Source organism: Lagopus muta, chromosome 1 (genome assembly GCF_023343835.1).
Source record: "Lagopus muta isolate bLagMut1 chromosome 1, bLagMut1 primary, whole genome shotgun sequence".
NCBI lineage: Eukaryota > Metazoa > Chordata > Aves > Galliformes > Phasianidae > Lagopus > Lagopus muta.
In genome coordinates this window covers 13,706,713-13,725,789 of record NC_064433.1, presented here as the reverse complement: position 1 = coordinate 13,725,789, position 19,077 = coordinate 13,706,713, and the positions used below count along the sequence as shown (strand labels likewise).

At 44.5% G+C, this 19,077-nt stretch overlaps 1 protein-coding gene across 6 annotated transcripts in view; it reads left to right on the top strand.

Annotated features, from left to right (window-relative positions):
* ATXN7L1 (ataxin 7 like 1) overlaps nt 1-19,077 on the top strand; it is a 111,265-nt gene that overhangs the window by 60,967 nt on the left and 31,221 nt on the right. For 2 of the 6 annotated variants that reach the window (XM_048934081.1, XM_048934083.1), the window contains exon 4: nt 18,048-18,270. In XM_048934081.1, the coding sequence (XP_048790038.1) occupies nt 18,048-18,270 (223 nt within the window). The other 4 variants (XM_048934084.1, XM_048934086.1, XM_048934087.1 and 1 more) reach the window with 4 other exon arrangements.

Genomic DNA, 19,077 nt, shown 5'->3' with positions numbered 1-19,077 from the left:
GCTTCATCTGTTACTCTAGATTCATGTGAGTGTTATTCCATACCCAGAGCGGTACTGCTGAGCTCCATGGCACTCATGAGGTGCCCAAGTGTTGAGATCATCGTTTGTAAGCAGCTGAGAGCAAGGTCTGGTTTTTATGTGATTGTACAGTGTTAAGTGTGGCTATGTTTTGGGAAGACAATGCGATCATCTCTTGTTATTTCAGCTTGCTTAGACAATTTAGGTTGGAAGTTTTACAGCAAGAAATCCTTGTTCAGCTCAAAATGGAGCAAAAAATGCTCTTAATTTTGTTGTTACAGTGTTTTATTTTTAATAAAAGAAACTTATCTCTAAAGACCCCCTCTGGACTACGGCCAAGAAGGAAAAACACAGTAAAAAAGAACTTTCTTAGGAAAGCAGAGATAGGAGTATGTCTTTTCTTTTGCTGCTAAAGTACTCAAAGCTGTTTTTAAAATACTCTTGAATTCCTCCAGAATACCAGGCCTTTCTGGAGGAGCAGCTCTGAAAATTAGGGACTGCTGAGGCATCAGCCTGATCTGTAAGATAACATAAACATAACTGAATGTCTGTCAAGCAGCACTTGCTAGTCAAGGATTTGTACTTTTTCACACAGAATCACAGAATGGCCAGGTTTGGAAGGGACCTCAAGGATCATGAATCTCCATCCCCCCCGCCATATGCAGGGCCACCAGCCTCCACATTCAGTACCAGACAAGGCTGCCCACGGCCCCATCCAGTCTGGCCTTGAGCACCTTCCAGGGACAGGGCAGTTTCTTGGTACGGTAACAGTTGTTTGATTAGTTTATGAGGATCTGTGATGTATCAGAAGTGTTTTATAGGCTGCAGACACAGCTTTGGTAGAGCGCGTTTCTGAAAACGGATGAGATGGTTGATTTTGTGGACTTGTCGAGTCAGGATGCTGGGAATTCATAGAAATCTGTTCCCTGCTAAATATGGTTTAGGTAAGATACCTGGTGACGGTGTTTTCCAGGAGTCTGCACAGATGATCAGTTAGAGCTTTAGGGATTCATCTGAGATGATCTCTGCAGATAAAATTAGGAGAATTTTGGCTTTCCCAAATGTTCTGACCTACGCTGCTCTGAACTCCTCTTCCCTCCACCAGTGCAGAAATATCCATGGCCCTGAAACATTTGAAATTGGACTTCAGAGTGAGATTAATACATCATTACAGAAAACCTTCTTGAAACAGTTAATGCAGCTGCTGTTTAAGTATATGAGCTGGTATTTCAATTCTGTGTTGGGTTTATTTTTTTGCCTGAAGTCAGCTCTGTTGTTTTTGCCAGTGCTGGATTGCTGAAGCTGTAGTCTTGTTTCTAGGTGGAAAAAAAAAAGCCTGCATGTTGACCTACCTAGCACTATGAGGAAATAGAATTAATTCTGTCACTATTTTAGGCCCACAGAACTTGAGCAAGAAGCACACATACTCCCAACAGATTGGACTCTTATTTCTGCATTTCGAAGTTTTAGTCCCATAACACATTGCAGACTCGGCAGTGTCCATGTACTAGGTGCTAAAAAGGGTTCTTATTTTTAAAATTCAGGTCCTTCTATTGAAAATTGCATGGGAATATTCTTCTGTTGTGCAGCATTAAAAAAAAAATATTGCTCCAGGTGGTGTTGGTGTGATGCCCTTTCTGAACAGGGACAAACCCAGCTCCATTGGTCCAAACCTAGCAACAGTGAGGTGAGATTTTCTTTTGAAAACAGTCTTAAAAGCAGCCATGTCTACAGCAAGGCACTGCTAAATGGGCAGTCTCCTTCATGTTTTTATGGAGCAGTACTCTTTCCTGAGCCACACGCAGAGTTTCAAAAGTGTAGGCTGCAAAGGAATCACTTTCTGTTGCTCCTTGTTCCTTAGACACTCAGTTAAAGCTTGTGAGATTGTGAGATGAGCACAGTGTGATCTTCAAAAAACATTTAAAAAATCCTTTTTATCATCTACAATGAATTGTATTTCTCATTCTTGGCATGTTTTGTTTTCAACCTTAAAGATTCTGGGTTCTGTAGCTAGAACTTCTGCACTAAGATTCTGGAGAAAAGTTACATTGCAGTGCTTTGTGAATAACAAGGTACACATCTCGTCTGTCATTAGCACAACCTGTCTCTCCTAGTACAACATTTTATAAAGAAAAATATTTACAGGAAGTTCATCTATAAGGAAAATGTCTGGGGTCTTCATCTAAGCTGAAGTTGTTCTCTTACATTTAAGTAAGAGTTTTGATATTGTTGCTAGATTCCCCTTTTTAGACTGAAAAGGATAGTGTTGGTTATCACTTCCTGGAGCGCTGGTTCAGGCAGTCTCTTGATGGATCACTTAAGGCACTTTATTTTAAGATATGGAAAAGGAACAACCTCCTGGATGTATCTTAAACAAAAGCTAACATCAGCCTTGCTTGCCAGACAGTACCTTTTCACTTTCAGGAATTGAAAGCATCATTTTAAATAAATTTGTTTGTATGGTTACTACGCATCTTCCCGCTCCCCAAAAAATCAGCATTGGAGAGTTATTTTGTTTTTTACGTGGGAGTTAACTCTTCCTTAACATTACCAACTATTAGAATTTAAACAGTCAGAACCATGCTGTGACTTGCCGTTCAAACTGGGGTGTGAATGTTATCACACGATCTCGTGAGGCAGCAAGCGCCGCTCCGTGCAGCAGTGCTGCTGCATCCCCAGGATTGTCACTGCCCTGCACACATCTGCTGGAGTCACACACGTAGGTATTAGCAGTATCTATGTCTCAGCCGTAAATGATGCAGTAAGCAACATGACCTGGAAAATTAAGCTTTTTAATTTCTCTTGTCTTTATATGTGCACATACGCTTGGATTTTTTTCCAGATGTTACCCAAATGTTTGTTAAATATTTTTACTTAAGTATCTGTTATTTACTTATATACTCGCCTGTTATTTCTGCACCTATTGCTACTTTCTCTCGTTTGTTTATCTTATTTGTTTTATTTTGTCTCATTAATCCTTTCTTCTGTGAGGGATGTATACCCATAGCGAATGTTTCTCATTCAGAAATCCCAGAAGCATATAGTGTTATTGTGCTCAGGTAGGCTCATGCCCCAAATGCAGTTTGTTGTGGGGTTTGGTTTTTGTTTGTTTGTTTTTACTTCAGGTCCCACACTGAAATTAAATGAGGTGGGGAAAAAACCCACCACCACAGGTTATGTACCTTCAAAGACGCACTGGCTCCATTTGCTCTGTCTGGGCTCCGTTTTGGGCCCGGTGGCTCAGGATCTCTCATATCTAGTTCTGTCTTCCGCTCAACTGGAGCTGTGCCAAGAGCTGCAGTGCCCCATTGAGCAGATCTCTGGGAACACTGCTTCTGTCTGCTTGCGCTGCCAGCATCTGCCTCATCAACCAGGGTCTCCAGCAGAGGGTTCTGTGAGTAAGAGAGGTGTGGGTAAATGGGGGCTGTCCCCTCACCACCCCTGGGGACACTGCAGAGGTGGGAGGATGAGCATCTGGGGTAGACGGAGCTCCTGCGCCATCTCTGAGCTGAACAAGAGGGAACAGAGCTCCGCATGTGTGCAGACATACACGTGCTAAGTCATAAGACGGCTGTAAGTGCCTTACGAGTTGAGCTTGTGTTTGTCAGTGCATTTCATGTTGGCCACTGCTGTGAGAATAGATCTTGTTAAGCTGAGGTGCCATGCTGCCATGCTGCAATGGAAGTTCCGGGCTGGCTTTCTGGGTGCAGCTTCTGTGCCACAGGTAGTTGGGAGCTGGGCTCGGTGAGCCACGGGGGTCCCGTTCGACACAGAACATTCTGTAATTCTGTACTATTGACAGCTGTGCAGAAAAACACGGAAACGTTGGCACTTCCTGCGCCAGTTCCGGGCCGTTCTCCGTTCGGGACCTTCCTAGCTGTCAGTAGGAGTGCGGAGGCTGAAGAATGCGGCGCAGGCCGTCGGCAGGGAGCATGCGCCGGGCCGCCTGTTTACGGCGCGCTGCCCCGGGCTGCTGCCGCCGGCGGCCGCTCCGCCAGGGGGCGCTCACGGCGCCGGGCGTGCCCGCAGCGGAGCCGCGCGGGGTGCGGCCGTTCCTCGGCGTGGGGCTGCGAGCCGCGGGTACCTGCGGGCGGCGGCCGCTCCGTCCCCCGGCGCCTCCCGGAGCAGGGCTGCGGCGGCGGGTGGGGCGGGGGTGGGGCTGCGAAGCGGCGTGCCCAAATCGGGAAGTGCCGCCGCCGGGACTTTGGCCCCGGCCTTATCTGCGCCGTGATTTTTTTTTTTTTCCAACCCTTATCAGCGTAGCGCCGTGCAAATAACGATCGCGCGTGCTGCCTGCGGAATTGGAATCTCGCGTACTCTGCCATGTTCGCTTTTGCTCCGGTGCTTCGGAGTCTGAGCGCTGATGCCGAGTTCCAGCGCAGGCCGTGTCGCTGCCCCTCACATGGGTGCAGAGAGACAGAGAAACCTCCGCCGGAGCCGCGTGCAGAGGGGTTACCGGGATTTCGCCCTTTTTCATAGTATGTATTCCTACGGCCTCAGTTTTGCACTGTCACGTTTATTTCACGTGTCTCCGTGTGGCACAACGCAGTGCAGACTGTGCTGGCAATAGGCTGTGGCTCAGAAATAACATCACTCGTACCTTGAATTGAATGATGACGCGACAGCGATACCAAAGCAGTTTAAACACAGTTGGGAAATTGCTGATTCCTGAGCTAGCAGCTGTCAGCTTCGTAGTGGGTGCCTTTATGTAAATTCCATAGAGCTTTTTAAATAAAGAGCAGGGGAATTACAAAGCGTTTGCTTTTGGAGCTTTGATATGGTTTGAATTGTGTAAGTTAAATTAAAAGAAAGTAAATATTTTTGTTTGTATTCTCTAAATACCTGTGGTTTCTCTCGGTTTGGTGTTCTTGGAAGAACAAGGGTTACCTGCAGGCTGTCAGGGCTGTGTGCATGTCTTAGTGTTAGCATTACCGCTGGGTATCGGTTGCAACCTTATGCTATGTGCTCTAATAGGAGAAGAGACATTCTTAATAGGAGAAAGAAGTTTTCTATCTCCACTACATTATTTATGAGTTATTATAATTGCCCAGACAGGTTGTGGATGCCCCGTCCCTGGAGGTATTCGAGGCCAGGTTGGATAGGGCTCTGGGCAGCCTGGTCTGGTAATAAATGGGGAGGTTGGTGGCCTTGCCTGTAGCAGGGGGGGTTGGAGATTCATGATCCTTGAGATCCCTTCCAACCTGGGCCATTCTGTGATTTTGTGATAACTATCAAGACTTAAGTGGCACTTCTGTGGGTTATCCAGTGGAAGACAGGATCCTCCTGGCTCACCTGAGACCAGTGTCAGCCAATGGAGGTGGCATCTGTCCACAGCTGTGGAAGTTTGTGACTCCAAATGAGCTTTTCCTGTAGAGCCTGAAATGTTCTGAGGTCTCTGGTCAGTATTGCAATGTAGGATGATGAAGCTGTGGAGGGTGTGGAGCACAGGACTCACGGGGAGCAGCTGAGGGAACTGGAGTGGTTCAGTCTGGAGGAGAGGAGGCTCAGGGGAAGCCTTATCGCTTTTTACAGCTGTCTGAAAGGATATTGTTGTGGTGAGTGAGTTGGCCTCTGCTTACAGGTAACAGCCATAAGGGGAATGGTCTTTGGTTGTGGCAGAGGGAGGTCAGGTTGGATATTCAGAAACATTTCTTCTCAGAAATACTGATGGGTTGTTGGAACCAAGTTACCAGAAAGAGGGGTAAGAATTGCTTGTAAGATTTGTGACTGGCAGATGGGCATGGAATGGTGAAGCAGAGTGAGGTCCCTGAGCAGGGTGAGCCCAGGTGGCAAGGGACAGCCCCCAGGTGACAGGACAGCAGGGCCCAGCAGTAGCATCTGAGGAGCACTCACTGAAGGACTCGAGGTTAAGTTACATGGCTTGCCTGTTCTCCATTCCTACGCCTAATGCAGTCCCATATTAATATAATACAAGGTAGAAAACAAAGGTGAACCAGAAGTGTTTTTAAGCAGAGTAGAGCGGGTGCAGAAGTTGCTTCTTTTGATTGCAGTACGACTGTGGCAGCATGCATGAAGCCCAGTGCCAGCCTCCATGCATTTCCCTGGGGCCTTCAGGCCATAACATGTCACTGTCCTTCAACATGTGTGTCCTTGGAGGTTCTCTGAGAGCCTTTCACATGCTGCTAATAGTGTACCTGGCTAGAACTGTTATCTTGTGGCAGGGGGAGCAGTAACAAAGCAGAAAATTTATTTAAGCACAGTTTGTGTGTGTGTGTGCTGGACAGATAAACAGCTGCTTTACCTGGAAGCTACCGACTGGAGTTTGCTGTGGTGGGAGCCCACATGAAGGTGAAATACCTTTGGTGTATTTCCTTAAACCTCACAGCAGTTGAGACTTTTCAGTGCAGTGGTTTAATGCTGTAGGCTTTGCATTTCTGGTCTTTCCTAGTTCATGGCATTTGGCAGCAGGGAGGAGGGGAGCATTGGTCTTCACCTTCTTACAGTAAATAAACCTTCTGCTGATATGAGTCACTGAATATTTAGCAAAGTCTTGCTCCCAGTTGTTTATCAGTAGTTGAGTCCATTCCTTTCTAGTGTTTGTGGTGCTCTCATCATTAGTAAATACTCCCAAAAAAACACGCTACATAAGACCTGCAAATAATATACAGCAGGAATCATTTTCCATTGTTGTCTGAATGTTATGCCATCCAAAATACATTTATTACTTCCTAATCATGAGAATAAATTTTGTGTCCTAAGAAAACAGTAAAGGACAGTAAGCCTGTAACTTCCACTGCTGTCAGCTTTCAGGTGTTGAACTCTAAGGAGATAAAACAACTAAATCTTCCAGAATTCTCTGATGAGTAACAATAGACTGAATTTTGGTTTTGAACTGTTGTTTTTCTTGAATTATTTCTGTTTCAGACTTGAAACAATTTGGCAGATCAAGGCATTTGGTACTAGGGAGAAAGAAGGGAGGGGTAATAATAATAATAAAAATAATGTTTTAGATGTAGGACTCCAGATTCCCAGAAGTGTTACAGCAATGTTCATGGTAACTCTTGTTATCTTTTGCTTTCTGTACTCTTTTGCTACCATACGAAACTGCTTAAGAAGCTCTGTGCTATACACTGTCGTCTTCAAACCTAAGTAAATCTCTTCCTTAGTATTTAGAGACAAGGTTGATTGCTCAGGCATGGATACTTCTGGTTCATGTGTTAGCCATCGCTGGTTGAATCTGCTGTACTTTCTAGCTACCGTTTGGCAGACACAGCAATAATTGCTCTGTGATCAATTTGCCAAATAAAGAGTTTAGTTCCTCCTCTGTAATCAGGCTGGAGTCAGCTGATTATAGCTGAGATTTTTCATGCCAATGTTCTGCGTGTTGTCCTTTCCCTGTCTCTGGTCAAGTTGCTTCCATAGCTGGGGGGAAAAAAAAGAGATTTTTAAACGCTTCCAGTTTCTGCAGTTTAAATACTTCTTGTTACCCCTAGATAGTAGGGTTTATTTCAACTGTAGCGCCATCACTTTGATGAGGAGGGACAACTTCCAAAAGGGTGTAGGAGTGTAAGGCCTCTTTGGACTTTTCTGTCTTCTGACAAGTGGGAGAGGATTTGGCCCTGTAGCATGAGCACAGATTGTCTGGTTCAGAGGAAGCAATTGGCAGGTAGGAAGTCACATTGCTGAGTTTTTTCCATTTCATTCCACGACTACCTTTTTATTTCACTGTTAATTACACTTTTGGCATTGTGGCCAGCTTCAATCTGGATTGGTACCATCCGTTGCTTTGTTTTTCCTACAGTTAGGAAAGCACTTGTATTTTAACTTTTCCCTCATTGAGAATATTGGGTTTAAATGACCTGGCTGTAAATCACGATCCCAATTGATTTCACAGCTTGATCCCTCTGCACAGCGGCCATCACAGCTGTGTTAGAATTTGCTGTGCTGGCTGCTGCCTGTTGCTGTGTTGTCACAAGTGTCCTGCGCTCATCTGCACTGCGCTCCCCAGCTTCCCCCAGCCCTGATGCAGTCTGGCAGGAATGCATGCAGCCAACTCTGCCTTGACACTGTGCCTGAGCTAGTAAAAGTTCTTGGTACTGGGAGCACAGGACTGATGCTGCAAGGTAGTGGCTTCACCTGGGTGCAAAGTAGTGGCTTAATCTGGAGTCTCTGCCATTTCTGCCTATGTTCTTGCTTTTGGAAGTGCTATACAGCCAGCCAGAACACCTCAGTTTAAATCAATAAGGACTTCAGTCTTTTGCTGGAGAAAAAGCTTTTGTAACATTTCCAGACACACGCCAACCCAGAAGTGTAGGAATGTCTGCACAAAGCTGCATGTAGGCTAATGAGCCCGACTGGAGCTGGTTTGTTTCTGCATCTCTGGTACAGATAATCTGACCACGGGTAATTGAGTGTTGACTCTATAAATAACTCATCTGTACACATTGCAGTCCTGCCCTTTAAAATGTTTTCTCTTTTTCCTGTTGGCTCCCAAGCTTACTCCCCTTGTAATTGTTTTTTGACTGACCAAAAGCTGCTTTCCCCTCTTGTCAAAGGGTTGTGCTGTTCTTTCTTCCCACCTGACGTGACATTGCATCTGACATGGATGAAGCCAACTCAACCCCTATAGGAAAGTAATCCCAGAATGTTTTACCTGTGCTCCAGTTGACTGAGGTGGTTTAAATTAAAAAAAAAAAACCAACTGGTACATGTCAAACATACGATACCTTGGAAAGATGTTTATTGTGTGCTTGTTCTGTAAGACCTCCTGTGACATTTAAAATCATAGACACATGTCATTCTCTTCCATTCAGGTCAGCAATTGGAAAGTTGGTACATCATTTATCCAAAGCATGGCATTTGTAACACATGAAGTTAGTTACAGTGAGCAATGGTTTAGACACATGTTCAGAAGTACAACACAAAGTGCATTTAACTGGGATTCTCTTAAGCTGATATGTATCTCTTTATGTCCTCTTAGGGATGAGTTTCTTTAGTTTACACTGCTAGACATCACAAATGATACAAGTTGAATTTGAAAACATATTTTTTTAGATCTTAACTTGCAAATAAGAGTAAAACTAAAGAGGTTCTGAAGGAAAAGGAGCAGCTACCAAAGTGCCTTTACAGACACCCCTCTGTGGTTTGGGTACGTGTGTAGTATTGTTTGCCTGCAGTTTTCTTCTGTAGAAGGCTGAGGGTTTGGGTGTTTGTAAGTGCAATTGTATCTAGTGAGAGAAACACGAATAAGTGACCTCTCCAGGAATTATTTTGGACTTCACTTTGGAGGCTGTGAATGTGGGGTTATAACCCATGGCTATCCCTGCACTGTTCTGAAGAATTGGTTTTGTTATTTGTGGCACATAATAGGCCTGACAGATAAGGAGCTGATTTATCTAAAACATTGGGAATGAGAAAATACTCTGCACTGACACTTATCAAGCCTGCTATAAAGGCAGTGTAATACAGAATGAAACTGAAATGCAAGCTCATTAAAATTTCAAAACAAACCTGCAGTTCCCAGTCGGGCAGATCTGTTTGGTTAACTTGATTTTCAAAAGCTGTCAGAATATCCGAAGGGGATTCATTTGAGGCTGGGGAATATCCATGAGGAGTGACAAACACAGAAGAACAAGTAAAATTACCATGTAAAAATGTAAACTTGAGTTTCCTGAAAAATAAATATAATAGCAACAAAGCTCATCCAATTACACTGATTTTTCCCTCAGAATTTTTGACTCCCTACCAGTATGGCATTAAAGATGCATAGTTTCAGTGATTCTTTGAAAATCAGCTACTGTAAAGAGACACATTCATTAACATGCCCCCAGAGAACAGCATTTGGTGTGGCAGCAGCGCTTGTGCTCTGACAGTTGTTGCACGGTGCCTGTAGAACAGGCATTGCTCAGACTGTCTCGCAGGGGCTGGGGGAGCACAAGGGAGCTGGAAATGGGGTGAGATGGCAGCCGTGCCGAGGGGCAGGACCGCTCAGGGCGATCGAGGTGGGACACATACAGAGAAAAAGGCCACGGAATCTTAGAAAAACGCTTTTCTCTATTTTTCTGCTAGTGGAACAGCTTGCTGTTAGTACAGAGAGAAAATATATATGTACCTTGTATCATGAAAATGCTGTTCTGGGATTCCAAAAGCCAAAACATTTAAGTAGTAAATTACATCCAAGCACCGCAAGGCTGTTATTCTCAGCTAATTCAGTAGTGCTACCACGTCTGTATGCAATTATTCTGAGGAACAGTGAAATAAGTTATCTGGTTATTGAGTAAACTCTGGCATGATGCTATGTGTATAAACCAATCATGAGCATATGTCTCCTAAGGATGATAGGTTGTTTCCTCTGAGTTATATAGTGTAGTGTTGTTGTTGGGTATTTTTGCCAGAGTCCTGAAATACATGTATGCTGCTTAAACATGGCTCATCTTGCTGTAATGTTTGCTTTACTCTTTTATCTGTACAGCAGTTGTTTTTAACTGCTTGAAATCTGACTCTGACTGTTACTAGTATCCGTACTGTGGTTAGTACCGTTAGCTCGGTTACCTGAAAAGCCGTTGTGATTGCATTCAGTGTTGTAGGAGGAGCTGAATACCATTCATCCCATTAGTTTTGATCTGAGTATGGACATAATAATATGACATCTAGTGCAGAGCTCACTGTGGAGTCCTGCCAGCCACCTCAGTTGTCCATCCTTAGATTCTCTTAGCTCTGAAAAGAAATGCTGTTCTATCTCTGTTTAGATTAAGTAAAGCATTGAAGAATACTCTTTTTCTCTAGTAGTCTTACTGTAGATAAGGGGAAACATCCGACAAGTTCCTAAAATGTTAATATATGTAAATTATTTTATTTTGTAAATATCACTGAAGATGGAGATTGAGATGCAATGACATATTTTACCTGAGACATTCATGTAAATAAATAAGATGACCCTAGATGGGAAGGATCTGCCCCAGGGGGCTGGTCATACCAAATTTTTCACTATTTCCAGCAGTCTGTCTGAAGCAAAATGATTTAAGTCCTGTGCTTCAGGGAAGGAATAGATGAGTTGCTTTTAAATTTGTGTATCTAATAAACTAGACCGCTGCTGCTCACATTTTATTTCAGTGCTAAACATAATGCTACGTCCAACAAATATTCCAGTTAAAGATTTCTCTTCACATACAGCCACGAAATCGCCCATAGAATTCCTGCTTGTCTGCGGTGCTGCTGTTGCTTGAAGGAAGTGTCATAGCTTGACTGCCAGGCTGGGGCTGTTAGTGCAGGTAATGGAACACCCATGCAGAAGGCAGGTGAGGGCTGTCCTTGCAGGATGAGCACAGGGTGTAGGATGGCATTAACCCCGCACCCTCCAGGCAGTTCAGAATGTCTCAAAGGTTTTATGTTGGACTATCAGAGCATTGCTTCCAGTGCAGCTGGAAATTTCCACGCAAAGCTCTTCTCACCGTTCTTTGGGAGAATGTCAGTGAAAAAAAAAACAAAAACATTTTACCTACGATTCATTTGCTTTTGCATGTGTCTTTTTTTTGCCCAGGGATTCCTGGTCTTACTGAGCTGAGAATAGCTGAGTTCCAATAGCCAACCAGGCAGTTTTGCTGCGGTAGCAGTGTGCCGGGGGCAAATACCAATTACACATACAGAATTGTGTCTTTATAAGAAGTGATGACTTCCTACTTAGATATCCAACTCCTTTTTGAAGCAAGTTAATACTGTGCATTGTTACTATCCCATTTTATAGCTGAAGAAGTAGGCCTTGTCACCAGAGATACATCTAGGTCTCCTGCTGCTGCGATGCAAGGCATGATGTTGGCAGCAGGACAGGGTGTTTGCCCTGCCACCGTCCTCCCAACTCTGCTACGCCAGGGTGCCTTGGGGCTGCAGGTCTCGGAGTGCTCGCAGAAGGAGCGAGCCAGCAGCCAGCAGCTCTGCTTCGCATTTGGTGCGGTGAATCCGCTATTGGAAGCAGTTTTGTGCTGTGGTGGTGCTCTGCTTGACCCTTCCTTTTTTTTACACTTCCTACTGAATAGAAGTAAGTATTCTGGGAAACACTGAGTGTTTTTAATGGAATTTGGCCATTTTTAAGAGATTTGGCCACTTAAGAGTAATTTAGTGGTATTTCAGAGATGATTCCTGCTGTCTCATGTGTAATTACTCTGTTATCCCACAAACGAAGGATGTTTCAGAGAAGCAGCAGGCTTGTCCTGCTGCGTCAGACACAAACACCCCCCCCTTTCCTGAGTCAAGAAAGAAGAAAACAAAGCCAAACAAAACCCGAGCGTCTTCCTCTCAGTAGGTGGGTTTGTTGCTTTCCATTTTACACTTCGGTTTAACTGCGCTTAACTTTCAGTTGTATCAACAGTCCAAAAAAAAAAAAAAAAAACCAACCAAAAAAAAACCCAACCCACAGCTGCTTTCAGTGCGTATTGTTCTTGGCGCGGGCCCCGCGCTGGTGTCCGACTGGTAGGACCTGAAACTCGGCGCTCAGCGAGCGCCTGGAGTCAAAGCAGGCGGCGCGCGCGGGCCGGCGGTGCTGCAGGGCAGGTCGTCCTCTGCCGGCAGCGCGTGCGGAATGCCGCGCTCCTCTGACGGCATCTGCGGCGGCGTGAATCATCGCGCGTTCCAAAAGTGCGTGTTTACAGCCGTCGTAGAATCAGATTAAGTTGGCAGCCCGCTCCTCGCTGTAAGTGGCTCGGTTTACGTTTCTTCTCCCTGCGGGATGTTTTGCATAAGTTTGCCGACCCTTCGCGCTCGTAGGCTTTGTGAAACGGAGAGTCGTTTCGGTGGGTTTGTGTCAGAGAGCGGAGCTCCTGTTTGTCGTAAATAAACGTGGGCAGAAGGGTGGTTATTTTAGCACTTGATAATTTCCCACTTATGTCATTTGACCTGGATTGAAGCTGTGATTGCTGAGCTGAGTCCTGCGCAGCGTGTCGGCTCCGGGTCGAGCTGGCGGTGCGCTTCCTTTGTCAGTTTACAAGAAGTATCAAAATGAAACTGGCTGTGCCGTTTCCTTCGCAGCGCGCTGCAGGGAGGAGGAGCGCCTCGCGGGCACCGTTTCCTCACTGGTTCAGCAGCGCTCCGGGCAGCGTTGTGCCCACAAAGCTGGTAAAGTTGTCCTTCGCTCTCACGACGTTATGCTGCAGTTGGTTTGCACCGAGCCTGTGTTTATTTTTAGCGAGCTGCACGTCCTGCCTTTTGTTAGGTTGTTGGTTTTTGTTTTGTGTTTTTTTGTTTTTTTTTTTTTAGACCGCGGTTGCAAAATGAAAGTGCTTACAAGGTGTTTATGAACTCTTGTTACGAAGCAGCTGCCAGTTGCTGCAGGATGACACATTTCTGCAAGCAGGCGGCTCGCTGGGCGTGCTGTGCGCTGGCTCTCGCTTCTCAGGCATGTGCCGTTTTCTTCCTGGTTTGGTTTGATTGGAATTAACGCCGAGTGCATGTTTAAACTTTGAACTGGGAGAAGTACCAGGTGGAAGGTTTCCCTTTACTGTTTGCTGAAATTGTAAGTATGCGTTGCTCAACTCCGCACGGTGTAACAAAACACCTCGGGATATACTGTAAATAGAAAACCTGTAATTGGTACATAGGTGTTGGATGGCGTTACCATAAGTAACGGGCTCATAACAACGCCGGGCTCTGTTGTGAAACGGAGTCACTTGTGGATGAGATACTAAATTGCATTAACGTCTGCTTAAGTGTTGTATGCAGGGAACCATAAGCGATATTCATATCATGTACGGGAGGTCTGTTTAGTTTATGCTGTTTTAAATAAAGGAGCTATAAACGTGAGTGTTGTGGTGATCCTAAGTTTAAAAGGAATGGTGTTACACCGTTTCTGTTTATTAACAGCAAATAACATTCTTACATGTCTGGGTTTCAGCAGTTGTGTCTTGCTTCTGTTTTCCAAACGTGGGCCCGAGCCGCGGTCCCTCACGTCGCTCATGGAGTTCCTCGTGGCCCAGCTTTGCTCCGGGCCTGCTGCGTGTGGGAAGCAGGGCTGTGTTCAGTGAGAGCTGTATTTCACAATGACTGCTGCTGACAGAGATCTGGCACGTCTCTTCCAACAAAGTTAGAGGGATTTTTTGTTCAAATTACCCGCAAACTGTACTGAAAGACCAAAGGCACATCTTCCTGCACCCCAGCTGTCCCGTGACTCCTTCCTGTGCAGCCTTCTAAGTCTCGCCAGCGGAGGGGATGCTAACTGTGAGCAAAAGCTGTTCCCTCGATTGGGTGAATTTTAAGTAGAGCAGGCGGGGTAAGAAGGGATGCAGATGGAATGTACTGCATGTGGTGTTGGTGTGTAGTCCAGGCGAGAGAGGTCTGTGGTTTCAGTATCATGTAAAGGTCTTTTCTGGGTGCAAAATGACTGCAGTCCGCCTATCAGCACATGGTTGGCATAAAGTACTGGCAGTGTGTTTAGTGCTGAGGTGTTACAGGGCTTGCTATGAGCTAAGCGGGCATTTGATCTGATGTGAGAGCCAAGGTGAAAACTAGAGAAGATTCTTTCAACTTCAGAATGTGCTTTTACCCCTTTTCCCACACACTGTGGATCTGGAGATTGTGTTGCTTTTCTATTGCTTTGCTTTTTCGCATTTGATTAGAAGGAGATGCAGCGTTTCCTGCAAAACAGCTGCTAGTATTCCCCTGTGGCCAGTTACAGAGGATACGTGGAGTTAAAGATTCAGAGCCAGACGTAGAGGACTTGGGCAGCTGCAGCCGAGGTTGGGGACAGGTAGGGGGCTGCATCATGTGGGACACAGGAGGGAAGAGGAGAAAGGGAACACGAGGGAGAGAAGCCCTGGAGGCTGGGGGACTGTTAAGTCTCTGACAACATAAGGACTTCACATCTAGCAACAACAATTCTGATTTGGCTGAGAAAGTTGGATGGTATCCATGTTTCCGTAGGACATGGAGAATCTCCTGGAAAAGTTTAAGATCGTATGCAATGCTACCAATGCTTGAAATGCGCGTTAGAACAGTATGTAGTGTTGAGCTTCTTGACTCTGAAAGAGAAAGAAACAAAAACACTGATCTGAAATAGATTCTTCAGGAAGCGCAGTGAATTCAGTGCGAGCATGCTAAACTTCTCTCCGAGGTTCGTGTCATTAATACATTAACTGTTTGACAGCAGCAGTCACATGTTGCTTGTCAGTTGCCACAGGGGCTGCACTGAGACAGCTGAGAGGTTGCAGGAGGATTAGCGTGGGGCAGAGGACTGGAGCTTTGATCATGCCCTCTCTGTTCTTGGAGTTGACGGCAACAGCAATTTGGGGAAGAAAAACAGAAAATGTGTTGTTATTTTTGTGGAGCGAGCATTTATTCGGATGTATTCAGAAAGTTCTCTCATGTTTTAAATGAGTGCACATTCATAACATTGCATGCTTCTGAAGCAGTGGGAACAGCAGTAAAGTTTAGGCTGTTACTTTGTGAGTGGTAACTGGATTTCCACTTGTCTCACACTTCTCTTTTTGTGGGGCAGAAACTTTCAATCTGCTCTGGGTTCATGTCTAGCCAGTGACTGTGCTGTTTGCTCATACAAGCAGGGACAGCTATGGCCACAGCTGTGTGTGCATGAGCTCAGCTGCCCCACTGCGTGCCATTTGTCTGTGCATCAACTGCAGAGGGGTGTCCAGGTTCTTATGTAGCTGGGCAGTTACATGCCGGATATGCCAGTACAGGAATATCTTGTTTTGTAGTGGCCATCTGATCTGTAAATGTCTTATGTTCACATTTATTAAATAGGGTGGATGACAGCAGACCAATAACATAACAAGTAAAATGTTAATAGGCAAATTAGCAGAATTTTGTAAGGAGGCGGTGTGACCAGGAAGTTTATTTTGATAGGGAAACGCAGCCACCCTGCACACGCAGAAAGAAAAAGAGAAATAAGTGCCAAACACGATAGCTTGTACAGAGGAATACAGCAATAGTTAGTTACGATTTATGCCCGCCACCCCCCCGCAGTGTGGCTTTATCGGTGTGATTTCCCACCTTTGCTGTCCGGCCTCCTGCTCCAGGTCCTGCCCTGCTGCTCTTTGTGCCCACCCAGGAGCAGTTCTCCTTGCAGCTCTGTGAAGGTGCTTCTGCCATCAGCTCCTGCTGCAGTGATGTTACCTCACGTGAGCAAACACGTTGATTTTCCCTGCTGCAGCAGGGCCTGATGCCATCCAGGACCGTGCAGCACCGACTGTTCATGTTCTTCCTTCTGTACAACTTTGTAGTGGTTGCGATTTCCATTCTATACTTAGGAGGTTTCAAGAGAAGCTGAGTAACATTGGTAGTGTTCAGATAAGTGTCAGAAGTATGCAGGACTTTCTGTAGCTATGTATTGGGCAGTTTGGAGATGAAAGGAAATGCCAAGTGCAGCAGTCAGTTCTGATTGCAAAACTGACCTCCGATCTGACACATAGAGATAAAATAAATAATCTTGTGATCTTTTCCTTCCCTATCTTCTGGGTAAACATTTATTTTAAAAAGGGGGGTTTGTGTTATTGTAATACCATGTTACTGCTGTGCTCCTCCTATCATTTTGTATGTTATGTGGAAAAAAGAAAAGCCACCAAAGTCAATGCGTTGTTTTGCTCTCAGGAATTAATGAATTGAAAAAGTTGTCTTGGTTTAGCTTAATCAAAAATCCAGTGTAAGGTGAATCTTAAAAAATACCCTGCTGTGGCATGTGATACTTATATGACTTTAAAATATAGTTTTAGATGGCCCGTGTCTTGAACGTCTGTGTTTCCAGAAGATTAATTTTAATAATGCAGTATTTTGCACTTCACTTCCAAATATATTCTTGGGGACAGCATCAAACATATGGCTTACCAGAGGAGAGTCGATCTGGAGAACACTAGGACCTAAGGCAAAGATCTGAGTGGTTTATCCTGAATTTGCATGATTTGTATGTGAGAAGCATGTTTGTTCCAAGTTTCACTTTAAACGTGGCTTGGTTTTATTGGTTAAGGAGCAGTTGCTTTTTTCATCAGCCCTCAAGTAATTAATGGTAAAATCACACATTTTTATTAAGCTAGTTTCAGTTGATTAAATAGTTGCTGGGAAGGTTGGTAATTGTTAAAACAATAGCTATTACTTAACTAAACAAACATTCAATGAATTAAACTCCACATTTCAGAGGCAAATGCATAGCTTCTGTGGGCATTACACAAATGAGTCGTAAAATGAGTGTATATTAATTGCATCCAGCAAAAGACTTCTGGAGGTAGAGTCTATGTGCTGAGGCCTGTGGCAGGGTGGGAACCAGGACATGATGGCAGGGTGAGAACCAGCCTTTGGGGGTGAAAGAAGCTGCTTTTTGTGTTAAAAATGAGTAAGAATGTTTGGGTCTTCAATTATGGGAGAATCTTGAGTGAATTTCTGCAATTGTAGTTGAAGCTTGGATACAGTGGTATGGAAGTGCCTAGTCTTTAATGGAAAACACCTTTATTTAGTCACTAGAGATGTAAAAAGAACAGTTGAAAATATTCTTCATATGTATTTTAAGCATTTCTCTTCATTCTTTAGGTGTTCACCTATTACAAATCAGTCATGGATGAATCCCTATTCTCCCAGCATGTTTTTACCCACGGAGATGCCAGACAAATTGCCGTGTTTTGATTCTCCGTAGGAGAATTTTTTGTAGTTCTCCTTAAAATGTCAAATCAGGGAGCATGCAGTTTGTGGTGTGGATATAGCACGTGTCCTTGGAGCAGCAGGCTGCCATTGCTGCCTTATGCTGCTCCTGGTTGACGGTGTGATGCTGGGCAGGCCCAGAGATCAGCACCCAGCCAGCCGCTTTCAGTGCAGGAAGCTTTAGAGCTGAACAGTTTGCTATGTGTTGGCGAAGTTCTTGGTCTGTTACCGTCCTGTTTGGAATCAGAATTGTTAAGGTTGGAAAGACCACTAGGATCATGTGGTCCAGCCGTCAACCCATGCCCGCTCTAGACCACACCACTCCCTGTGACGTCCACCCTTTTCAACTATAACAGAGAGGAAAAATTTCCTCTTCCCTGACCTTTAGTTTTCCTTTTAGCCTATGAAATGCTCTAAAGTTCATTATTTTTCCATTACAGAACGAAGACACGGTTCAATGTGCAAACCTTCCCCTTCTCCAGCTTCTCCAGCTTGCAATTCCAGGACATCCCTAGTGCAGATGAAACCGAAATCCTGTATCAGCGGCCATAACCCTGTCAGCAGCAACTCAAAGCCATTCAAAACGCCCAAAGACAATCTACTTACCTCCAGTAGCAAACAGCACACAGTCTTTCCTTCAAAAGTTTCGAGGGATAAACCATGGTAAGTACCAGAAGAACAGTTACCTGAGCTGTTGGTGTTCAGAAATAAGTACCTATGCGTAGTTCATAATCACAAAAAACCAAAAATCTGTTATCTCTTCTAAAGCTTATCGTTTAAGCCCCAATATTTCCTAGGGGAGGAATATAAGATGTTTTTTAAATATTGTTTTTGTTTTTTTTATGTATATATTTATATCTGTATACGTGTATGTATATGTGTGTACACATACATAAGGATGACATAGGTATGTATGCATATATTTGAAAAGGAAAAATGAGCTGATTTACTCTTCTCATGGTCCCTCAAATTTTGGCTTGTCTGAGATGCGTGTAGCAAAGGGATCAGGCCAGTTTGTTATCTTCACGGTCCACCTGTCTTTACAATGTCAGCCCTTAAAACTGATGCTTTTAATCAGCCACGTAATTTTTGTAGAGTTCTTAATATTGACTTAGCTCGTGTTCATGAAAACTTGCTGCTTCTAGTCATTTATCTTCAACAGCAGCTGCTGTTGGAGCTCCTTCTGTATTCTGATAGCATGTGCTGCTTTATAAGACAAAGAAAATTCCGGCTGCAAAAATCACTATTTTGTGGAAGTTTTACATCATGTACTGCAATGATGGATACCCACGTACAGGCTTGGAGACAGCCTGCCTCGTCCTCCTGTGACGGTGATGGTTGCAGCAGAGTTGCAAAAATGTAAAGGAGAGCAGAACTGGGTCATTGTTTTATTCCTTAATAAACTAGTAATTCTTTACTTACCTACAGAAAAGATGCTCTGTGATTCAGTCACTAAATTGGTGACTTAGG